Source organism: Penicillium chermesinum (assembly GCF_028974085.1).
Source record: "Penicillium chermesinum strain IBT 19713 chromosome Unknown utg000007l:1.0-2695246.0:1.0-2697696.0, whole genome shotgun sequence".
NCBI lineage: Eukaryota > Fungi > Ascomycota > Eurotiomycetes > Eurotiales > Aspergillaceae > Penicillium > Penicillium chermesinum.
In genome coordinates, this window is record NW_026695317.1 from 1767228 (window position 1) to 1791152 (window position 23925).

Here is a 23925-nt window from a genome sequence, read left to right on the forward strand (position 1 = left end):
GAAGTCGAGAAATTTTGACGTGCGGTTTCGAATAGTTGAACTCTTTGTAAGATAAGTTCTGTGATAATTGAACTAGAATGTCTTCTTCTCTGCTCGGACCGTAGGGTTTATATCTGCAATCGTGGCGTTGGGACCGAGTTTATGACTTTCCCGTGACATCATTTGGATAAAGAAGTAGCGGAGTACACAGAGCATGAACCAAATTCCAGAACATGAATGGGAGATATCGAAAGACGTCAACGATGGCCTGCCTAGGTGGTGGTTCGGGCCAAAGGTCCAGGCTAGCGTCCTCGGGACCTTAGCGAGTTCGAGGTCGGCATCGACCCATACCCCACAGCCCCATAGCTGAACCGCTAGGATGAGCTAGGATGAGGAGTCTATGAGGGAAACTGAAGGTACAAATCAACCAATAAACAATGAGAATCTGCCCGCCGGAGCTGAAAAGTGGCAAACTTGCTGTGAGTGAGGCGAAGTTGACTCGAATTCTGCTCATTGCCACATCCCGTAGGGAATCATATCGAAGACAGGTGCGACTGACGCCAAAGCCGAGAAGGTTCGATAGCCTTGGGCGGGTCAAGGTCGATCGTGGCTACATGCCTTAGTAGATCTTTCTCAAGATTTTGAAACCAAGATGTGCTACCAGCAATTCGTGTGTATGGCCACCCCAAAAGACCATGCTGGCTCGTGACGATCGAATAATTGCATTCATAAATCAAAAATGGGAGAGTACCAAGGACTAAATTCTATTTTTGCAAACGAGATTATTCAGAATCTCATAATGATCCTAGATCCAGCGCCTCCTGAAGCAATGCAAACGGACTTTCCTCGTCCTTTAAGAGCTCCATCTGATTGTCGTCCTCCCTTGCTTCCCTTTCCTCTAAAAACTTCGCCAGGTCCGAGAGACGCGGATGCTGGAAGATTTCGGCGACAGAGAGACTGCCGATGGACGAATCTTGACGACTCATAGCAGAGACGTGCATGGCGACCACAGAGTCGCCTCCCAGTTGAAAAAAGTCGTCATGGGCCCCAACAAAGTCAAGCTCCACGCCCATGGCATTTGCCCATATTCGCTGCATCGTCTTTTCCATCGCCGTTGAAGGTGGGAGACGAGCCTCTATAACCTCGCCGGCAAGGTGCTGTTCCAGCTGCGTCTTCGGAATATTTTCAACCATGTCTCGAATAGCGCGTCTGTCAAGTTTACCAGAGACAGTCAAAGGAACTTGGTCAACAGGGATATATAAGCTGGGCACCATATAGCTGGGAAGTTGTGATCCCAGAATTTTCTTCAATTGACCAAAAGCGCCGGAGTCTGCTTTGTTCCCATTTCGGAACTCGATGACAGCGGCAAGACGGATCTGGCTATCCACGCCACGCGAAATAGCGATAACCGCGGCATGCTTGACGTTTGGAAGATGATGTCCGATCCAGTGCTCAATTTCCCCAACCTCAACACGCTGTCCGTGGATTTTGATCTGGGTGTCGATACGGCCCAGGTACAGAATCTTGCCATCTTCGGTTTGTTTACCCATATCTCCGGTTCGGTACAGATGACATTCTGAAAGGCCGATATGGCTCGCAAACGCAGGGTTGTGAATGAATACAGCATCGGTTTTGGTTTTGTCACCAAGGTATTCCCGAGCTAGGCCTGGACCTTGAATGAGAATCTCACCAGGTGTCCCGACCGCGCTGAGCTGCTGGGGGTTCGATGGATTAGCTATCCAAATGTGCGACCCCATACCGTGGCCGATACTCTGTGCGTCTGCGACGTCTACGATGGGCCCATTGCATGTGGAGTTAATGGAGCACTCGGCCGGTCCATAGACATTAAGCACATCTGCGTGCTTATACCAGGTCTCGACAACTGAGTTCTGAATTTGTTCGCCGGCAAGAACCAGTGTTTTCAAGCTCGGTACACTTTCAGGAGTGATAAGGCGGGCAACAGTCGAAGTCAGGTTGGCAAAATTGACATTCATCTCCCTCATAATACCTGCAAGGTTGCTCATTCTGTCATCTTCAGATGGTACGCAAACTGTGCCCCCGCTGATGAGAGTGGTGAAGTAGTCTTGAATGACCGCGTCGAAAGTATGCGTGGCGAACTGGATTGTCCGAGTCTGAGACCCAAGACCGAATCGGGCACCATGGATCTTGACAGCCGTAGATAAGCTTGAATGTGTGAGCACTACACCCTTCGGCTGACCGGTGGATCCGGAGGTGAAAACAATCCATGCTGCATTATCTGGCGTAACAGCGACCCGCGAAGCCGAGGAGCTCAGCGGAAGGGCTCCAAGAGATTCCGAGTTGATGAGGAAGGATGTCAACGCATGCGAAGAAATCAATGGCTCTAGGCGACTGGCCTGATGCGAGTCGACCAGAATAACCTTGGCTTTGGTGTCTGCCAGGATACTGCTGATACGTGGCAAGGGGTGATCGACTCCAAGAGGAACCACAACGCCACCGGCACGCAAAACGGCCAAGAAGGAAACCATAGCCCACATTGACTTGTCCATGCAGACGGGAACAGCAATTTCCGGTCCAACTCCCAGATCGTTTAGATGCTGAGACAGGACTGTCGCAAATGAATCTAGTTGCTCATATGTCAATCTCCCGTCCCAAGACTCAATGGCGGTTGCTTGAGGCTGGGATAGAGCAACAGAAGCGATAAGGCCATGCAAGGTTTCCCTAAGCGGACTTGGGAGAGGCTCAGAGTTCCAATGTTTCAGCTGATTGATGTCCTCGCCACTTAAAACATCGATGTCTTTGATTTTGAGTGTAGCATTCGCTTCAGAACGTAGCTGGTGAACTATCGATTCGAACTGGCTTGCCAGGCGCATGACCTGCGCAGGGGTCATCATCTTTGCATCGAAGCGAAAGTCAATCTTCACAGATCCGCCTGAGAGTGTGCATTCAACATTAAGCCCGTAGCTGTCAAATTCATCGACAGCAACAACGTGATCACGGACTCCAGGAATCTTGAACCGTCTCTCGTCATCGTTGGCTGGCTGAACAACAAACAGATGTTTCAGGTCGACTGCCGATGCAAGGTCTGGTAACATCTTCTTGATCCGCTGGAGACCAGTATGTTCGTAGGGGATCATCTTGACGGCCTGCTCTCGCACACTTTGCAAGAAATTTTCCACATTCTGTTCAGGGTCAATGAAGATCCTCACAGGAACAGTGGTTAGCGTAGGCCCGGCGATACTAGTCACGTTGCGGACTGGCGCATTGCGTCCCGAAAGGGCCACAGCAAAGATAGGATCGATCTTTCCAACATGGGGATGCACAACCAAAGCCCAAGCGCCACGAAGAAGATCAGGAAGCATGATCTCTGTGGAGGTGCCCCTTTGGCCCAGATGAATATTGTGTCGATGACGGTGCTTCGGACGAGGCTGGTAGTTTGCACTTGGAGCGGCGGGGAATTCAGCACTTGCAGCTCCTCCAAGCTGTTCCCGCCAGTATGAAACTGTTCCACTCTGCAACTGTGGGCTTTGAATGTACTTGATAAAGTGAGAGAATGGAGTGGTTTGTGCAAATGCTTGCCCAAGGTAAATATCGGCAGTCTTCTGCAGAACGAGGCCTCTGCTCCATCCATCATAAGTGCTGTGATGAGCTGTCCACACGAAATATTGCCGTCCATGGGGCTCACTTATGAGAGCGAAGCGATTCAAAGGTAATCCGATTCCCATGCCGGCCTGCCTGTCACTTTCAAGGTATTCGTCCAGACATGATGATTGGTGCCAATCGACTTCTCCAGGTTTCGAGATGACTTGCAGTGTTCCGAACTCAGGGCTGGACACAATGCGTGTCCGTAGAGTTGAGGTCTCATTAATAGTGGTCTCCCAAGCAGACTTGAACCGAGGAATGTCTACTGTTGCAGCTAAATCAAATACTTGACGGTCAATATAGGCAGTCGGTTGCTGCGCTGTAAGGGCAATTAAGCCTTCCTGGAGAGCAGTGCAAGGAAGAATATCTTCGATTAGTTGCGTTTCCAACCCGCAAAACTGCGCAATTTGGGAAATTCTGTTGTCTTCTTCGCCAATTTCGATATGCAGGGCCTCCCTCCAGATACTGAGAGGAGCCGGTGCTTCATCGTCAACTTCTGCTAGGATGCGGTTTTCCACGACACGCGCGAGATCAAAGAGGCTCGGGTGTTCAAAGATATCCGCAACACGCAAGTCCAATTCCACGTCTTGAGCAGCTGCCACGACCCGCATGGCGGCCACAGAATCACCTCCAACATGGAAGAAATGACCATCTGCACTGATTTGTGATGCATCTATACCGAGAATGTTTGCCCAAAGAGCCTGGAGCTTGTATTCTGTTTCTGTCGAGGGCTCCTTGAAGTGCTTGCCAACAGCAAGATACTGCTGTAGTTGCGAATCATCCTGCTCATTGATAAAGTGAGCAACTGCCCGCCTATCAATTTTGCCTGAAGGATTGAGAGGGAGCTGGGTGACTGGCGCATAGATTGAGGGTGACATGTAAGGGGGCAAATGCTCCATGAGCGCCGTCCGTAGCTCATTCAATACCCCAGACAAGGAAGCTGTACAAGGAAGCAGTCGCGGGGCCGAGGAATCTTCAGAGATTTTCTCTTGATTCAAGTCTGACTGCTCGGAGAAATCACTATGCTCGGCGAATTCAACAGCAGCAACCAGTGACTTTTGCTCCTTTCCTCGCCCTCGCTCAACAACTAGGACAGCAACTCGACGGACGTTCTTCAGACATTGGGTAATCCAGTATTCAATCTCACCAATTTCCACTCGTTGTCCCCTAATTTTGACCTGGGTGTCGCGTCGGCCCATATGGACCAATGATCCGTCTTTGAGCTGCCGAACCAGATCACCCGAGCGATATATTCTGTGCGTGCTACCTTGAAATTGAGATTTCCATACAGAGTCGCGAGCCTGAAGGTATTTGATGAAGGAGGGGTTTTCAATAAACGCTGCCGCCGTTTTCTCGGCATCATTTAAGTAACCCCTTGAAAGCATCGGGCCTTCGATAAGAAGCTCGCCCGGGACTCCGACGGGACACAGTTGGTTTGGATCAGTGGGTAGTGTTACCCATAGCCGAGTGCCGGTAGGATAGCCGACATTCGCTGCTTGAGTAGGGTCTGTGAGAGGCCCAGATGCGACAGCAATAATAGTGCACTCAGAGGGACCGACCGAGTTGAATACTCGAGCATGAGGCGACCACTTTTCAACAATCGCTGGATTCAGGGCTTCTCCCCCGGCAACAACAGTGCGGATATCTGGTAGTTCAGCTGGATCCAGAAGACCGAGAACTGTTGGAGTCAAGTTGACGTAATTGACAGCTAGTGTTTTGAGTGTTGCCTGGAGGCTGTTCATACGGCTGTCCTCAGATAATACACAGACACATCCACCGTGGAAAAGAGTCATGAAGATATCAGAGAGACTGACATCGAATGTGAAGGCAGCAAATTGAGCTGCACGAGTGTTGCAGTTTGTGCCAAAAGCAGCGCCATGAGCGATGATGCTCGTTGAGATATTCTGATGCAATAAAACCACACCCTTGGGCATTCCAGTACTTCCGGATGTATAGATAACCCAAGCAGCATTATCTGGCGTGACACTAGAGACCGGGGGCTCAGTCAGACTGGGTAAAGAATCAAAGAGCCGTTGATCCACAGTCAACGAGCGAGTGTGCTCTAATTCCAAATTCGCAAGTCGCTCAGAATGCTTGGAATCAACGAGCAGAGCCACTGCTCTGGTGTCTGTGAGAAGTGCCTTGACGCGCGCCCTGGGATGCGAGACGCCCAGAGGGACGACGATTCCGCCTGCCATTAGAACAGCCAGCATGGAAATTATCGCCCATTTTGATTTGTCAATACAGATACCAACAAATTTCTCAGAGCTCACACGGAGGCTCTTTTGCAGATGATGTGCCAGCGTCGAGGCTTGGGCTGTGAGTTCAGCGTATGTGAGGTCTCCATCCCAGGAATTGATAGCAGTAGCGCTAGGCTGAAGCTTCGAAATTTCAAGAACTTTTTCATGAAGACAGATCCGCCGTGGCTTAGGAATAGCTGAGTTCCACTGCGCTAATTGTCGGACATCATCTGCTCCTAGTAAGCTGATGTCTGAGATTTTGGCATTTTGATCATCTATGATGGCTCTGATTGCGGATTCAAAAGCACCAAGGATTGTCTCGGCTCTCTCGTCAGCTAGTCTCGATCTCCAAAAGTCAAGAGAGATAGATAAACCCTCTGGTGTCGATGAAATGTCTAAGGAGATATCATACTAGAGGTATTCAATTTAGCTGAAGTCCTTCGGAGAAAGCATCAGAGGCTTTTATGGTACTTACATCGGTCGGGTTGGCTTTAGCCTCAATCACTACGGACAAGTTCGCTCTCTGGACGGGACGGTCATCCACAGCACGTTGGAAAGACATCGTTGTGTTGCTGAGTTGTCGGGCCGACTTCGATGTGGCGCCTGTAGATTCTAGAGGCGATACTGCTGATAGTGCCTGCAACGAATCCTTATGGAGCTTCTGCAGGACGTCGGACACTGAATCGGCCGCGGTCAATTGGATTGAACATAACGATGTTTGAACAATTGGGCCAATCACATCATGAACACCAGGAATTGACATGGATCGACCGGAATTAACATAGGAGAAACAGACATTGTCTGCTCCTCCGTAGCACCGCAGTACAAGTCCCCAAGCCAGCTGGCAGACCGTGGCGAGAGTAACTGAGTTTCGAGCGCAAGCAGCTTGCACCAGCTGAGAGCTAAGATGTATGTTGCGACTAACTGTTCCAAAACCCGACAGCTCTTCATTTGGGCAATCCATCTCGATCATTAATGGCGCAACATCGGGTGTAACACCTTCATCTTTTTTTGAGTTTGTGGTGGAATGCAACGCTCCCTGGAGGTATGAAGAGACATATTCGCCGTAAGATAATGGTGCAGCAGACAGTTTGTGGCCATGATAAGCATCACTCAGATCTCTCAGAAGGACTTCTGCTGACTGCCCATCTACAAGTAAATGGGAAATCTCCAACTTCATCCAAACCTCGGACTGCGATGCTTGAACAAGCTGAACACGATGCGGAACATAGTGCGACTGAAAGGTAACGGGCCTGCGCACATCAAACGCTGGACTCGCAAGATGTGCTAAGCCTTCATACATTTTCACATCAGGTATGATATCATCCAGGATGACTTGGTTGTGATGGCCAGGTCTCTGGGTGCTCTCAACCAGAACAGTGCGCAGACTGGAGTGGCGCTTGACAACTTCACTCCAAGCCTCCTCAATTTGCTTTGCGCTGACAGGAAGCCCAGAATGGAGATGTGTAAATTTGAGAACAAAAGAGCAAGAGTATAGATGAGGATTCTGCACTTGGCTGACAATTATTCTTTCTTGGATGGCCGAACAGGGGAAAACAGCCTGGATGTGGCTATTACTAGACACGGCGAGCGCCAACAGCTTCTCTTCGATATCATGAGCGAGATCATCCATATAAACCGAGCCAACTTCCGTCGAGGGCATGGAAGCTTCTGAATCCGAGCTCATACTGTCATCGTGTGTGGTGTTGGATGTGTCGGTATCTGAGGCCCCTGGAACAAGGTCATATAACGATTGCAACGTTGGTGCGCTCATTATGTCGGCGATATTGATTGTGATGCCTTGGCTCCTACACTGGGCTAGCACTTTGATGGCTAGTAATGAGTCACCACCCAGTGCAAGGAATGATCGCGCATTGTCTTCAGCTGTCAAGTCCCTTTGGAGGACATTGGCGCAAATTGCCTCCAGTGAGGAAGACATCCTTGCGATGGGAAAAGACTGAAGGAAAATGCAGAGCGGCCAAGCAGGCGCCGTGTATAAGAAAGAGGACTAAGGGTATCCTGTGATCAACCAAGAAGATGAAAATTTGGGAGATGTGTAAATCAGAAGACAACTTTGGAGCCCCGAGAGACCTTGAATCATCGACGAGGCCCAAGGCTGACACCAAAGGAATCCACGCCGAATAGAGGCAGTGGCTACAGTGGTTTATCTATAGAGAATCAGCTTGTTCGTGCTAATAAGCGACCTTGAGACAGAAGTATGCGAGAGTTGAAAAATACTAGGGCTTTACCGGCGATACAAAACACTGTACAATACTCAGCTGGTATGATCATGATTTTATCTGCACCTGGGGTATTTACGCAGCGCGTTGCTTCGGCCATCATCTATAGGTGGCTCCATAGAACCGTATTTTGGTGCCGGTATGATGCAAGACCGTATGATCGGTTCTATAGAAGAGTATGATTACAACTAAGGATAGACTAAGGAACGGCCCCCAACCCATGCACTCCACAGTACACAGGGGTGCCTCGTGAGTTAACCTTTATTCTTCGACTCGAACTGTCGATGCAGTCAGCAAAGAGCCTGAAAACACGTGGAAAGAAAAAGCGCAAGATGGGCCCTGTATGCCGGCAGGCCCACCTGGCTAAGGATTAAAACTAAGGAAGAGGCTGATAGTAAGCGCTAAGAAGCACCCGTCACCTCACCAACCCCCACAGTTGAATGATGCAGTAGAATTCTTCGTATTTGGGGGGGGGGGTCTTCTTTTTATTTTTAGCAGATTCTGTGAAGTAATTCCCATTAGCCATAGTTGTCAGAAAGAGCAGCTGTAAAGAAATTGATAATAAATTCGAAGTTAAAACCTGTCGAGAAGGGGCGCTGATTAGTAGGAAGGTTTCTGAGTTACATTTTGCATTTTCTGAAGTGAAAAGGCCTACGGCGGGAAAATTAAACTCCATCATCCAAATCTCCTAAGGCAGGCACATATCCCGAGTGTGCAGAGCCCTAGGAACGTTTAGCCATGTCTCCTTCTCTCTCGGCTCCTCCAGTGAAGCCTCAAAGCAGACTCAACGCGATCTTGAATGACCTTGCCCAGCAGTGCAAAATCTCGCCAGAGCAAATACAGGATGTCTATCCCTGTACTCCGCTTCAGCAGGGTCTAACAACACTCTCGGAGACCTCGTCAGGGGCATACATGGCACAGCATGTCTATACCCTGCAAAAAGATGTCGATCAGGAACGCATGGCACATGCATGGAATGCAGTAGTCCAGAGGCATCAAATCTTGCGCACTCGCATTCTTCTGATCGGAGAAAATGCCATGCAGGTGGTTTTGAAAAGGGAAGTGGACCAGTGGGGCGACTGCAGCGATCTACACGCATATCTGAGCGCTGATCAAGCGACTCCATTGCAAATAGGACAGCGATTGTCGCGATTAGCAATCTCCAAATCGCATCTGGTTTGGAGTGCTCACCACAGTATCTATGACGGATTCTCTGTTGAACTGATTCTGCAAGATGTGGCAACTGCCTATTACGATCGCGAGCTTCCACCTCGGCCGTCATTTCGTCATTTTATCGAACGCACATTTCAAAAGACGAAGAAAGAACAGACTGAAGTATTCTGGAAGTCAAAGCTGGGCCATATTGAGAAAATCAGCGCGTTTCCTCGATTGCCTAGCTCTAGCTATCGGCCTAAGCCCAACAGTATCTACCAGCATGAGGCGACTTTGTCCATCGATGGCCCCTCCAGTGTGACTATGTCGGCAATTGCCAACGCAGCCTGGGCATTGGTCCAATCCAGCCATCTTGGAAATGCAAGAACCACATTTGGAACGACGCTCAGCGGAAGAAATACCAATGTGACGGATATTGAGAAAGTTGTTGGTCCTACTCTTGCTACGGTGCCCGTTTGTCTTGACACTAGGCGCAACCTGGCTGTCAAAGACTATCTCCAAGCGACCCAGTCATACTTCACGGAAATGATTCCGCATCAGCACATAGGCCTACAGAACCTGAAGAAGCTGAGCCCAGCTATCGCAGAGATTTGCGATTTCCAGACCCTTTTTGCATTCCAGCCTGCAGGGACAAGCGACTCTCAGCGACCATACGGAGATCTGCTCCTGGTTGAGACCAAGTCTGATGTTGATGCTTCTTTTTACAACTATGCACTTACAGTGCAATGCTCCTTGGGTAGAAGCGGGGCTTTCAAATTGTTAGTCGCGTATGACAACACTGTGATCTCGGAAGTGGCGATTGAACGGCTTACCCTGCAATTCGAGCACATTGTCTCGCAATTAATGACCAGCAACGGGTCTGAGAAGTTAAAAGACATCGATCTAGTTTCTCCACATGATCTGAAGCAGCTCAATGAATGGCACAGCAAAGCTGTAAAGTATCCCGAGCCACAGCCCTTGGATGCATTCAGCCACCATGTTGTTTCAGCTCCATACGCAACAGCCATCTCGTCCTGGGATGGTGACCTATCTTATGAGAAACTAGATGTCCTGGCATCTCGGCTAGCGGGTTGGTTGATTCAAGCCCGGGCTGTCGTCCCAGAGACTGTTGTGCCCATCTGTTTTGATCGCTCCCAATGGATGATCGTCTCAATTCTGGCTGTGATGAAGGCTGGTGGAGCCTTCCTCCTCCTTGACCCCATCTATCCAGAAGAGAGGCTGAAATACATGATTGAGATGGCCAATTCAACGACAATTCTGGTATCAGAGTCGTGCAAGAGGAAGTTCCAAACTTTCAACGGGTTGATACAAGCCGTGGATTCTTCATGGCTTGAAACAAATACAGATGCCACCACCGTCCTTCCGCGAGAGCGCGAAATGCCAGCTGACCGCGCAATGTATCTGATCTTCACTTCAGGGTCCACTGGTCAGCCCAAGGGTGTAGTGATCACTCATAGAAGTTACGGAGTATCTGCCGCAGGTCATATTCCGGCTCTGGGGCTGGACTCGGCCACACGTCAGCTTTTCTTTGCGTCCCCGGCCTTTGACCTAACCATCTACGAGACTGTATCTTCGCTTATGGCAGGCAGCACGATCTGCATCCCATCTGAAGAAGACCGAAATGGCAGTGTCGCGCCGATTATTCGGAAGATGGATGTGAATATGATCTCGTTGACCTCTTCCTACGCCCGGCACCTTGTTCCAGAAGACGTGCCAAGTCTTAAGACACTTGCTCTTGTGGGAGAACCCCTTGCTAGGGATGTACAGCGTGTGTGGGCGGATAAAATCTGTTTGGTCAACGCATACGGACCAACTGAATGCTCTGTGGTCGCAACTTTGAAGCGCCTGGTAACATTGGACTCAAACACTGCCAATATTGGCCCACCAACAACGGGCCGAGCTTGGATCGTAGATCCGAATGATGTTAACTCCATGCTTCCCATTGGAGCAACAGGAGAGATGCTCATCGAGGGTGGTCATCTTGGACGTGGGTATCTGAATGACCCTGAGAAGACGGCATCGAGTTTCGTCTTTAATCCCCGCTGGGCAACTAGAACACAATCTTCCGAGCCCCGACGGTTCTACAAAACGGGCGATCTGGTGCGTTTTGATGAGGATGGATCGCTTGTCATTGATGGCCGCAAAGACACCCAAGTGAAAATTCGAGGCCAGCGAGTTGAGATTGCTGAAATCGAATATCATATGACTAAGCTATTCGACAAAGCCGCTGGCACTGGCGTTGAGGCTTGTAGACACGACGATCAAGTACAGCTTGTGGCTTTTCTGTTCTGTGCTGAAGGTGCCTGGGACGGCTCAGTAGGTGCAGATAAAGTCCTTCAGCAACTGAGCAGCGCCGCTATTTCCAGCGTGTCAGACATCAAAATGTATCTCGAGAAACTGTTACCTTTCCACATGGTGCCAACTCGATATCAAATTTGGCCAAAGATGCCCCTCATGGCCTCTGGGAAACTTGATCGGAAGGCACTCCTGGCAGAGATTCGGAGCCCCAGCCGAGGCGTCCTTGAGCTTGACGAAACGGATGTTGAATTCCCCGTAATCAGGGAAACAAATGAGGTAGCGCTGAAGCTAAATCAGCAGATCCTGAGCCTCACATCTGGGGAAAAGATAGCATCTCTTGAGGGTCGGGATTTTCCGTTGTCAATTCTGGGGCTGGACTCGATCCAATTGATTAGACTTGTCACCTTCATCCGGAAAGAGTACGGGACCAAGATGGTTGTCGGTGTATTGTATGACCTGAAACTCACAGTGACCAGGCTGGGAGCACTGATAACAGCATCGCAATCCGACAAGAATGAGAATCCTCGTGGCCCAGCCCTGGATCTCTCAAAAGAACTTCAAAGTGTCTGTAGAGAGCTAACTCGACGCTCTGAATCAGCAAAACACAAGCGAAGGGTCTTCCTGACGGGCGCAACAGGCTTGTTAGGCTCACAGATTCTCCGACAGTTGCTCACGGATCCGCATGTACAGAAGGTAATTATCCATGTGCGTGCCACCAGTGCTGCCAAAGGCCTAGCTCGAGTCGTGGCTGCAGCAACTTTGGCAAAGTGGTGGTCGCCGTCTTACACGGATCGGATCGAGTGCTGGCCAGGAGACTTGAAGGAACCCCAACTTGGTTTGCATCCAGACCACTGGCGGATTTTGTGTGGAACATCGGGCACAGAGTCCCGGGTTACCTCGATCATCCACAATGGAGCTGCTGTTCAGTGGCAGGCGCCCTACCAAGCACTCAAGGCCGCCAACGTTGACTCAACCGTGGATTTGTTGACAGCTGCCTCGCAGTGGTCTGAGCCTGGCAGTTTCACTTTCGTCTCTGGTGGGTTAAAGAGATCGCCTGAGGAGGACTTTGACACATTCTTGAGATCTCTCGAGCAGGCGAATGGCTATAGCCAGAGTAAATTCATTGCCGAAGAGCTAGTTTCGCGCTTTGGAAGCCATCAGTCGCTGCACCGCGTGTCGATCGTGCGCCCAGGCTGGGTCATCGGCACAGCGCAAGAAGCTGTCCCCAACACGGATGACTTTTTATGGACATTGGTTCAGGCTTGTATACAGATTGGATCTTACCCTGCCGAGGGAGGAGATCTCTGGCTCGCAGTTGCAGACGTGGAAGAAGTTTCGACTCGTGTCTTAGCCACAACATTTGCTGCTAGCGGCGACTCCCCCTCCATCGAGAATGTGGAAAACGGAACCACTGTGTCACACTTCTGGGAGTTGATCAAAGAGCAGACAGGCAAGGAGCTGAAAGCCATCAGCAATGAGAGCTGGAAAGAAGCTGCACAGAACTTTGTTCGAGATGGGCGGTCGGGCCAGGACCAGTTCCTGCCTATATTGGCTATGCTGCAGGATCCCCAGATGAGCTTTGGCGTGAAGCAACCATCCCAAATCACTTCTATCAAACAGGTCGACGGTGCATTGAAGAGTAATATTCAGTCACTTGTTGACGCGGGTTTCTTTTCTGGTGCAGAGACCTTTTCTCCAAATGCGTCCAAGCTGTTCTCCCGGTCTCGGGTCAATAAGTCGTCGCCGGACTACGTTTGATCAATTTGTTTATCTCTAGATTATCTTGTTTCTGTTGCTTGAGTGTGTGCGAATGTTTAAAAAGACTAGCCTTATAGCAAATACTCGTATCAAGTCTTGTCTCAAATTATAAGAATCTCGGGCATAATTAGTAAAATCAAGCCAGAAAACGTTAGGAAAAATCGGGACTTGCTATGATATACTGACATCTACAGAAGATCAAAAAATCCAAAAAAAAAGAAGCAAAACGTGTATATGAAAAGCCTAAGCCAAGGCATCCATCTCCTCCTCGTCAGGAACAAAGTAAAGCTTTCCAGAGCGACCGTGCCGTCTAACCATCTCATCCAGGAATTCTGACAACAGCAATTCACGCATACCACCAACATCGTATCCAGCGGCAATCAGTTTATTTTCCATAGTGGCAGTAGCGGTCTTGTTATCTTGATCTGTCGTAAACACAGGAGACTCAGTCTCCGAGGTGGCTCTTGTCCGAGAGAACCGGGACCCAGTACTGGACGTAGCGCTACTGATCGATCTGCGCCCCGACAACGAGGCCCCACTAGAAACCGAAGCGCGACTGCGACGACTGGAAGTAACCTTGCGTGGGCTTCTAGACTTCCTGTACCGGTCTAGCTTTTCAGGCACCAGTCCACCTCCCTCGGAGATGGGCAACGATGCTGCAACATCTATAGACGACAATTTCGGCGTCGTCAAAGGCGTCTGCTCCGGCGTGTCATGGTATTCGAGAGGCGGAACCCTGCCCATCGGAAGATCATTCAGCGGACCGAAGTAGGAATTGTCCAGGGCAGATTTGATGAAGTCCACGGCTGCTTCGTGGTACTCGTTCCCGCACGGAATCGCGTGAGCACCGGGGTGCATCATCTTCCGCCTTTGAGGACCCCCGATCTGCGCGAGGTCCACGGCAGCGACCATTTCAGACGGAACGACCGGATCAAACTCGCCCATGAAATGCATGAATGGGGTTGTGATTATAGGGTCGGTGTAGAAGGCCGAGAAGATCGGACTGCAGCCCATATAGGCGCCATACGTAATGACAAACTTCAAGGGTGGATGGTCGAGATTCTTGTAGGCCTCTGGATATCGAATGGCGTCGGGGTATACAGCGGAGTATTCTTCGAATCTTCGCCGTCGCTTGGGGCCCTCCAGAAGAGAGGCACACATGCCGCCTATTATCGATCCTTGAGAAAAGCATATCATGCCATCAAAAGGGCCTTCGGTTTGGAGGATGTCCGCTATACGGTCCATACTCTCGAAAAACCCTCGAGGCGGATCATCTTCGTGTAGTCGGAACCAGGAGTGTGTTTCGATAGCGTCCGGATCCTTGAAGTTGTCCGGTTTTTCTTTTTCGGTGAGTTGAGAATAGTCTAGCCTGTCAGAAACCTTGTATGCGATCGGGCCAGTTGGAAAGTAGAAAGATGTGCCCGGAAAAGCTCTTCTGATATGCTCCTGGAGACGGAGGGTTTTGCGCGAGAGAATAGGCCCTGTTTGGGTATGGCCATGAAGACAGAGGATTTTCATGATAGTAGGTATCAAGCCCAAATAAGTCGAGAAAGTATAGCAGTATAGATATAGCTATTACCCCTCGAGAGGGTCGATTAATCAGAGAGGGTGTTGAATGGGCCCCGAGTTCTAAAAAGAGACCACTATATTAGAAGATTCGCGAACCTGTCTTGTGGCCTTAGATAATACCCTGAGCTGGACCTACATTGCCATACTCTGATTTCTGATATTATCGGACTAGATGCCGCTTGCCATACTGCCGGCCAAGCCCAAGGACCGTTTTAGCAACAATACGGCCCCCGTCAGAGGGATTTCAGCCAAGGAAAAGCGCTAAGAAGTTTGAAATCGACAATACACAGCTCGGGCCAACATGAAAATTTGCAATTCTCGAATACCAGATCAGATTTCGCGCAGGCGCTTGAACCCTTGGGGACCGAACCGGTATCATAGATACAGAGGGAGTCTGACCACATAACCTTAAGCACGTCACGCCCGCAGGGTGGACGCCTGGCTGGTACACAGCTGACGGATATCTCTGAGAGACGCTCATATCTCAGCATATTCCAGAACGGGCCGCTCCTACATGCCCCAGCAAAGGGCAGAGGAGGCATTTCGAGGAGTTATCTCAGCTTACTACTTTGGCGGTCTGTTCGCCATTTGCCCAGAAAAACTATGAAATCCCTGCATATGGGGCCTGGCATATGGGGCCTGGAGTCAGGCCGGGAAACCTGAATGTCTGAATTGCCACATGGTGTCCCCACAGCTAAAATGGAAGTTGGGGCTGCATCCCGGCGTCAGTATGTAGTACCAGCCAAGACGAAGGCATATTGTCGATATGTTGGTTTCTTAGTCTGCAGCCGCCCAAATCACGCGTCTGGTTGATGTGCTGCCTTCATTGCCCTTCCGGCCTTACCGAGAAGCAGAAGACCAGCCAAGAGCAGTCGCCAGTAAAGCCGTAATTACTATTATTGGATAAGGTTGACCTGAACTGAAGTCTCTTTTATAGAGAACAGATCTTACCTAGCTCTAATAATGGGGGCTTCGAGCATAAAGCTCCGCGATCCTTGCAGGCAACTCCATCCCAGACCTACCACACTCTAGTCAATTTCTCTTCTTCTGTTGATCATGACGATGAATACGGCATGTTACCCCTCGAGTTATCGTGGAAAAGCTCTCCACACACAGCACCTACAAAGCTATCACTTACAAAGCCCGGAGATCTTTGGCGATATGCCAAACACTTTATCAGAAGCATACCCTACGGCACCATGGCAGACTCTCAGGATGACACAGCGAGGTGCCCCCCAGCAATCAACTCACAGAAACACGGTACCTCATACAGCACCTTGGTCGCCACAAAGGCGACCCGAGAGCTTGACAAACGACGGCCTCCAAATTGACTATTCAACCTACGAAAACCCCGAACCCGCAAGGTCCACCGAGAGAACAGGATGTGGCGAGCTAGCTCCCTCACGCGGTGGGCCTTCAGGTTTGAGAATGGAAATCCGATGCTGGGAACACGGCTGCGAGGGGCGGAAATTCTCATCGCTGGGAAATTATAGGCGACATCTTCGCGAAAAGAACGGCCAAGCCAAGGGGTACCCCTGCCCCGACTGCGGGCGCGTATTCACGCGCTCGACTGCAAGAAACTATCACAAAAATTCTGGAACATGCGGACAGAACCCGAGACAATTAATGCTCCAAATGCAGATGGGGCTGCAGCTCCAAGCGGAGTCGCATCTCCTGGCATCTCCACCTCTGAACGTGCCCTCTGCAGGGGTCTTCGAGCCGTACATCGACCCCAGCAGTCTCACCGACTTGTGCTCCACATCGGACGCCTTTCTATGGGGTGACACCGACAAGACGTCTCTATATCGGTAATGCAGCCTCAATCAGCTTTGTCTGGTTCAAAAGTCGCCTCGTCGGGGCACCTATAATTGCTTCTTTTTTCCTCTTTGTCCTTGGCGGGGATGGGGACAAATAGATTTTGGGAACCCCCACTGCCCAGGTGTTAGCTTGGACGCTTAGTTAGAAATAGCCTTTGGCTTCGGTTAGTGTCGTCTAGTCCTGCAAAGCATCAAACCTTCATTGAGAACCACGAAAAACCCAGGATCGTAATAGTGGGGTATAGTGTTACTTCCGAGTCGTAAGGCCGCCTAGAGCTGAGCTAAGGACCAAGAACCCCTGGGCCTAGAATTCTCCCCGTACAAAGCGCCAATGATCCGGATACCCAAGATCCCTGTCGGGTGACGACCATTTGGGAGGAGACCCCATGGTGGCTGGAATCCAAAATGTACTGAGGGTCTATGATCACCACGCTAAACTTTTATAGGCAAAAGGGGAGCAGCTGTAGTTCAATTCGCAATTTTGAGTGGTGGGACTCTCTAAGGCTCCCAAAACTGACGTACACCGGTCCCTGCCTAAAGGATAGCCCGCTTACTTATGGAGACGCTCTCTTGGTTACTCCTGCCCATCTTGCACCACGACTACTGACCAGTTTCCGCTCGACTCCTTTTTATTGTTATTTTTTGCACTCAGTAAGTCGGAAAAGCATATCCGCTTATTTTCAGTTGCCCCGGGCGTTTTTGCAATAGTATTGTCAAACATTCCTGCAAGCATGGCTGCAAAAGAGACTAGATTCTATCCGTAAGAGAACAGTCCTTCCAGTGAGACCCAAAGCTTTTGGGTTTTCTGTCTACATATCTCATCCCTCCTTTTCATGTTTGCAGATACGCAGACAATGGTGGCGCTACCCTAGGGTATCTCCGGTGCCGATTTTGCTATCCTCGCCGGCGACACTCGATCAACGTCCGGATACAACATCAACAGCCGATCGGAACCCAAAGTATTCACAATTCAAGATGCAAAAAACCAATCAATCGTCATCAGCGTGGTGGGATTCGCCGCCGACGGCCACGCGCTGAAGGAGAAATTGGAAGGAATCGTCACCATGTACAAATACCAACATGGGAAGAATATCAGCCTCCGTGCTTGTGCACAGCGTGTCTCGACGATTCTCTATGAGAAGCGGTTCTTCCCATACCAGTTGCAGACTATGGTGGCGGGGATCGACGCTGACGGTGAAGGCGCCATCTACTACTACGACCCGGCAGGATGTATCGAGAAGAGGTCACATTGTTGCGCTGGCGGCGCAAGTAGTCTGATGCTACCATTCATGGATAGCCAGGTCCCCAGGCTACAGCCAATAAGTCGCGAGGTTGCCGAAGGGCTGGTGCGAGATGCTTACCAAGGCGCGGCGGAGCGCCATATCGAAGTTGGTGATTACCTGCAGATGCTGGTGGTCACCAAAGACGGCGTGGAAGAGCATGTTGTTGATTTGAAGAAGGATTAGCATAGCACGGGCCTCGCGAGGAATGTATAATAGGGTAACGTCTGGCGTTCCTGTTCCGGTTGAGGGCGTTTCGCTTGTCCGCTGCGTACAAGTCCGTGGATTATTGATCAGAGGGTCCAATGTACCGCTGCAAGCTGCATACCATTATCTGCTCATTTATGTTACGGCATCGAAACTATAAAGAAAATCCTAGGCTGAGTCAGATCTTATCCCAACGCCTGGAACGGCAAAGGCGCGGGGGCGTGTTCCGTAGGCTGCGGATAGTTGGGAAGCGGGACCCGAGAGAGCCTAGCAGAGCTCTCGTTCCAACTCTAGCCCCAGTGGATCTACGGCCCGCCTGGAAACTGGGCTGCCGTACTAAACCGGACCCATGTCGGGCTTTTCCCTTTGTAACATCGGATTCGGCAGCCGTGATTAAAGTTAGACTTTGAATTGATGAGTCAATTTTTCTTTCGGGCCTGAAATAGCTGCATATTTGTGGCGTTCGGGAATTCAGTACGAGGATGGAGCTGCCGCTTTTCCAGCCGAATCACATCCTCATATTTCATCAGGGTCCTCCGTTTTGAGGAACCCTGGCAGGTGGGCGAAACATTTAGCCACCATTCAGAAGAGGCGACCCCCCGTTTTACGAACGAGGACTTCACCTAGAGAGGGTAAGCGACATTCAGTTTCCCCTTGGCTACAGTGTCCTTTTACGTCAATAGGTGGGATCGGTACTTTTGATTGTGGAGGCCGAGGGCACAGTCCTTCGGCCAGATGATCGGGGCAAGTGGCATTTTACTCCAACTTCAATCAAGTTATCGGATATTGAATAGAATCCGACACCGAGAAACGTGGACGAAGTTGAAAGTTAGTCGTAGATCCAGGCTCGCAATCACGTATGCGCTTCCCCTCTTCAAGCCCTAAGCCATGGCCCCCTGACGATTACGGCCGATTTCCCCACCGGTGAGATAGGAGCTTAGTTACAGTATCTGATGAATTGTCGTTCACTTCAGTGTGCCGTATAACCTTTTTGATAGTTTCGATGAGAAAGTTTCGGGGGTTTTCTCTAGTTGCTCCACTTTGTACCAGTGGAATGGCGTATAGCTATGATACCACTTCTGTAGAATTTTATTGATCTTGTAACTTGTGTAATATAAGACTGGCATCCCATAAATTTTGCTACAATGCGTAAGCCGGACCTCATGTCAATTAGCTACCAGGCCCTGCCGTAGCTTGTACTTCAGAGGCTTTCCATTACTGCTTTTCGGGAATTCGTCCACGAACGTAATGTTCTTTCGCAACCAGTGAGGCTCGCTCAGTGCTCCCTCAATGAGCTGATTTAGCTCAGCCTTGAGGGTCTCTTCGTCTGTATCTGTCATTACTGTGGGAGACCGGACAATGAAAGCGTACGGTCTTTCGCCAGCATCTTCGTCGCGAACACCAACAACCGCCACTTCGGCCACGGCCGGGTGCGCTGCCAAGTGCGACTCGATCTCAACCGGGGCAACCTGCATTCCCTTGACCTTCATGATGTCTTTCTTGCGATCAACAATGTCCAGGTACGTTGTCTTTTTGCCATCTTTCTCCTGGATACGGAAGACGGCGATATCACCTGTGCGCAGCCAGCCCTGCTCGTCAAAGACTTCTTTAGTGGCCTCCTCTTGGCCCAAGTATCCTTTCATGTTGCTAGGGGATCGGAGATACAGCTCGCCGGGCTGGTCGTACGCATCTACCTCGTGATCCTCGGAATCGATCAGTCTGGCTTCCACTCCCGGTAGGAGGCAGCCATCAGTGCCAACGTACATGTAGTCGGGATGAGCCACGGAAATAATGACAGCAGTTTCCGTGAGACCTGTCCGAGCCTCTCCAGATTAGATGATGCAGAATATACTGACATCAAGATGTACATACCGTAGCCCGGAAGGACTTGCCAGGATGGGCGAATCTTGCGCAAAGCTTCTGCTAAGCGGGCTCCAAATGGCCCGGAGCCTGTGACGACGGATTTGACCGAAGACAGATCAAACAGCTCGAAAAGGAACGGGTTGTTCACCATCGCAGAAATGATAGGAGGAACCTGAAACAGACATCAGATATATTCCTTATGAGTATCCCGAGCAACCTACTAGGTAAAGTCTCTCAATCTTATACTGTTGAATCGCACCAAGAGCTGCTTGCATGTCGAAGCTAGCCTGCAAAATATATGTGTCGCCACGCCATACTGTCAAGTGCGCCAAAATCAAGCCATAACTGTGGCTCAGTGGAAGAAACCCCAGCGCAATCTCGGTGCTGCCATTTTTCTGACGGGACTCGAAAGTGGCGGACTGGATCACATTGGCAATGATGTTGTAGTGGGTAATCTGAGCAAGTTTCTGGAAGCCGGCAAACCTTAGCCCAGATCTCAAAGTAGTATCAGTTGAGCTAGTGTCCATACCTGCAATCCTGATGTTCCACTGGTTGGACATAGATAAGCCACCTGCTCGCGGCCCTGTCCGAGCTTCCATCTCAACGGCTCGATCGGCGGGAGAGATGATCCCTGCTGAACCAACTGCTCCACCGTCTTCTGTGCCTGGTCCGGCAGACTAGGCATTTTGCCGAGCTCATCAGGAAGCTCAAGCAGAAAGACCTTGTGGTCGAGTACTCCGCGCTCCGCCAGGACCTGGTTTGATGTGGTCAGCAGCGACCGGCAAGTAAATAGCACGCGACATTGAGTGATGCTAATGTGCCGCTTGATCTCAGCCGCCGAGCTTGTTGGGTGCAGGAGTAAACAGGTGCCGCCGACGCGATGAATCGCCCAAGACGCAACGAGGTAGTCAAGCTAGAGCCTTTTGTTAGCGGCTGTCGATCGCTAGAGCGTGGGCCGCGTACCGTATTGAAACTGAAGATCCCAACAACCTTATCCTCGGGCGATCCGGAGTTCGGAGCCCAGCCCAATTCGTGACTGAGGCTGCGCGCTAGAGCCTCAACGCGCGTGTGAATGACATGAAGCGTATAAGAGTTTCCAGAAAGCCCGCAGATCAGAGTCTTACTATCTTCGACCCAGTTGTAGAGGTGGCGATTGTCTCTTTGCATTAGGAAGTCGTAGATCGGGGTGGATTCCGGGATGGGCATCATCTCGCGGCCCCATTCTGGCGGAGTAAGAATCATGTTGCACCTTGAATATTGCAATGCTCTTGGGAGTCTGCTGAGAAACGGGAGTGCTCCCCCATATTCTATGATTTTTATGTCCCATTTATATGATGGTCTGTAGATTGGTATTGAGGACGAATACCCAGCTTTGCAATTACAGGTACGGTAAGGATCTCGTAAGATTCTAGTCAGGGGCGTCCCGCAGCCTTCGCATTCCAAGGGTGTCCAGCTGAGGCTTAGTTTCCCCAAGGTTCGCCTTAGCTTACTTGATCCTTAGTGGAAATCCTTTTCCTTAGCGCGGTCACACTGCAGGAGACATGTGGGTGTGAGATTCCAAATCAACAAAGGAAAAAAAAAAAATCGCGTGGTAAGCGGGGCCCTATTTGCACACGGCCCTGGGGCCACGACGCAGCTGGTAGCCTTGAGAACCTTCTTAGCAACAAATTTACTTAAACATGTTTTTGCGTTGAAAGTCCCCCGACTACATTCTGTCACATCATGGAAAATACCACTGAAAAAACTGACGTTGTGGCAGCCACGCCGGATGAACTCAGCGAAAATCTCAGCGAGCGCTCGTCCTCGACCGAGTCTAAAGAGGAGGACGTGCAATATGTCGGTCACATGAAGTTCTCGCTGATCTTTATCGGCCTTTGTTTGTCTGTCTTCCAGGTCGCATTGGTGTGTGTTGCGCGGATATTCTTTCCATTTCGCGCGCTAATAGAATAAAGGACGAGGTCGTTCTAGGAACCGCCGTGAAAACCATCACCGATGAATTCCACTCACTTCAAGACACCGGCTGGTATGGCTCGGCATACTTGTTTACGGTACGTGGCCATCCCCGGAAGTGCTTCGACGAGGACTCACGATGACACAGGACTGTGCTTTCCAATTGATATTTGGGAAATTGTATTCGATCTTGCCCGTTAAGATCGTCTATCTGGGAGCTCTCTTGCTGTTCGAGGTCGGTTCAATTGTTTGCGCCACGGCTCCAAACTCGGTTGCGATGATATTGTACGTGAAATTATTGGTCATTTGGTGATATACGCAGTGTTTACAGAAGTCAAGGGGTCGCACTATTGCAGGTATTGGCGCCGGCGGCATCCTCTCAGGAGCTCTGACTATTTTATCGCTGTCTGTCCCTCGAGCCCAAGTTGCCGTGTTCAACGGCATTATCGGAGCTGTCAATGGAGTCGCATTTATCTGTGGCCCGTTGCTGAGTGGTGGGATTATTGATGGCACCACATGGAGATGGTAGTTTCCATTCGGTCGCGATCTGTGGCACTTTTGGCTAACCCGAGTAGGATCTTCTATATCAATCCCATTATGTCCGCTCCGACCTTGGCTATCATTTTCTTCATGGTGAAGAACGAACCGGCAAAATCGGGGCCGACGACCTGGAGAGAGAAACTGGAGCAATTGGATCTGATCGCTTTTACATTCTTCCTCGGATCCATTCTGTGTCTGATTCTGGCACTACTCTGGGGCGGCAAAGACTACGCTTGGCAAAATGCCCGCATCATTGTCCTCTTCATTCTCTTCGGAGCGTTCATGGCCATCTTCGTGACCATGCAAGTCAAGAAGGGCGACAAAGCTCTGGTTCCGATGGGGATCCTCACAAGAAGAAGTATTGCCTTCGGCATGTTCTTCTCTTTTTGTACTTCGGGCACAGGGTTCATCCTTGAGTACTATGTTCGTTCTATTCACTAGTCAGACACGAAAGCAACTTCACTAACAGGGACATCAGCTGCCGATCTGGCTACAAACAATCAAAGATTACTCCGTCATATCCTCTGCCGTGAAGCTGCTACCCATCATTGGCGCAGCAGTCATCTTCACTACCCTAGCCGGCATCCTCACCCCTGTCATCGGCTACTACGTCCCGTTCATGATAGTTGCGACGGCACTGCTTTCAGTCTGTATGGGCCTTCTGTCTACACTGGAAGCTTCCTCCCCTCTCCGTTTCGTGCTCGGATACCAGGTTCTCGGCGGCATAGGCTTGGGCTGTGCACTCCAGCAGACCCTTGTGGCAGCACAGACGATCCTCCCGATGATGGATATTCCGATCGGAGTGTCCTTGATCGTCCTGGCGCAAACGCTGGGTGGGACTATCGCGCTGTCGGCTGCTGATGCCATCTATGCCGGGTCTCTGGCCTCAAGTATCAGCCACCGGTTCCCTGAAATCGATGCCTCGACGGTGTTGAATGCGGGCCAGGGAGAGATTCGCAATCTTGTGCCAGCTCAGGATCTGAGTACCATCATTGGCTTTACTAATGATGCTATTAGGAAGACTTGGTATCTTTCTGCTGGGTTGGCTGCGGGGTCAATCTTCGGGGTGTTGGGAATGGAGTGGAGGCGGGTTTCTGCGCCGCAAAAAAAGTAGTTTTTGAATTTAGACCCTTGAGTATAGACACTTCATGTCAATGTGCATAGATTATTTGGAGAAGTACCATGTTAAATGATTATACTGCTGAAAAAAATACGCTACCTCTTCAACTTGAGAATAAAGAGCGGCTAAAAAGAACTTTTAGGAGAGAATCCTGGGCGAAGATGGCTGGGCATCACCCCAGGTTTGCCAGGTGACATTGATTTAACTAACCATAAAATGACATAGTGGTCCCGCAAAGTGTAAATCGAGGTTTTTTTTGGGTTGTATTTC

The 23925-nt window shown here is 50.2% G+C and overlaps 7 protein-coding genes across 7 annotated transcripts; 4 read left to right on the plus strand and 3 right to left on the minus strand.

Annotated features, from left to right (window-relative positions):
• Positions 1-773: 773 nt before the first annotated feature.
• N7468_009396 (non-ribosomal peptide synthetase) lies at positions 774-7779 on the minus strand (the record flags this gene model as incomplete). The annotated part of the gene is made up of 2 exons (XM_058478692.1): positions 774-6251; positions 6316-7779. The coding sequence occupies 2 exons, from the start codon at positions 7777-7779 to the stop codon at positions 774-776; spliced, it is 6942 nt and encodes a 2313-aa protein (XP_058327022.1).
• A 1039-nt stretch (positions 7780-8818) lies between these two features.
• On the plus strand, positions 8819-13309 carry N7468_009397 (non-ribosomal peptide synthetase; the record flags this gene model as incomplete). Its single annotated transcript, XM_058478693.1, has 1 exon — positions 8819-13309. The coding sequence occupies one exon, from the start codon at positions 8819-8821 to the stop codon at positions 13307-13309; it is 4491 nt and encodes a 1496-aa protein (XP_058327023.1).
• Positions 13310-13552: 243 nt separating this feature from the next.
• N7468_009398 (uncharacterized protein) lies at positions 13553-14827 on the minus strand (the record flags this gene model as incomplete). The annotated part of the gene is made up of 1 exon (XM_058478694.1): positions 13553-14827. The coding sequence occupies one exon, from the start codon at positions 14825-14827 to the stop codon at positions 13553-13555; it is 1275 nt and encodes a 424-aa protein (XP_058327024.1).
• A 1266-nt stretch (positions 14828-16093) lies between these two features.
• On the plus strand, positions 16094-16690 carry N7468_009399 (uncharacterized protein; the record flags this gene model as incomplete). Its single annotated transcript, XM_058478695.1, has 1 exon — positions 16094-16690. The coding sequence occupies one exon, from the start codon at positions 16094-16096 to the stop codon at positions 16688-16690; it is 597 nt and encodes a 198-aa protein (XP_058327025.1).
• An 838-nt stretch (positions 16691-17528) lies between these two features.
• N7468_009400 (uncharacterized protein) lies at positions 17529-18161 on the plus strand (the record flags this gene model as incomplete). The annotated part of the gene is given in 2 exon segments (XM_058478696.1): positions 17529-17552; positions 17568-18161. The coding sequence occupies 2 exon segments, from the start codon at positions 17529-17531 to the stop codon at positions 18159-18161; spliced, it is 618 nt and encodes a 205-aa protein (XP_058327026.1).
• Positions 18162-19348: 1187 nt separating this feature from the next.
• On the minus strand, positions 19349-21287 carry N7468_009401 (NRPS-like protein biosynthetic cluster; the record flags this gene model as incomplete). The annotated part of the gene is made up of 5 exons (XM_058478697.1): positions 19349-19995; positions 20055-20217; positions 20267-20512; positions 20575-20958; positions 21009-21287. 5 exons carry the CDS (start codon positions 21285-21287, stop codon positions 19349-19351), a joined length of 1719 nt encoding a protein of 572 aa, XP_058327027.1.
• Positions 21288-21767: 480 nt separating this feature from the next.
• On the plus strand, positions 21768-23649 carry N7468_009402 (MDR family MFS transporter; the record flags this gene model as incomplete). Its single annotated transcript, XM_058478698.1, has 6 exons — positions 21768-21947; positions 21998-22093; positions 22144-22280; positions 22335-22520; positions 22571-22958; positions 23014-23649. 6 exons carry the CDS (start codon positions 21768-21770, stop codon positions 23647-23649), a joined length of 1623 nt encoding a protein of 540 aa, XP_058327028.1.
• Between the last annotated feature and the right edge of the window lie 276 nt (positions 23650-23925).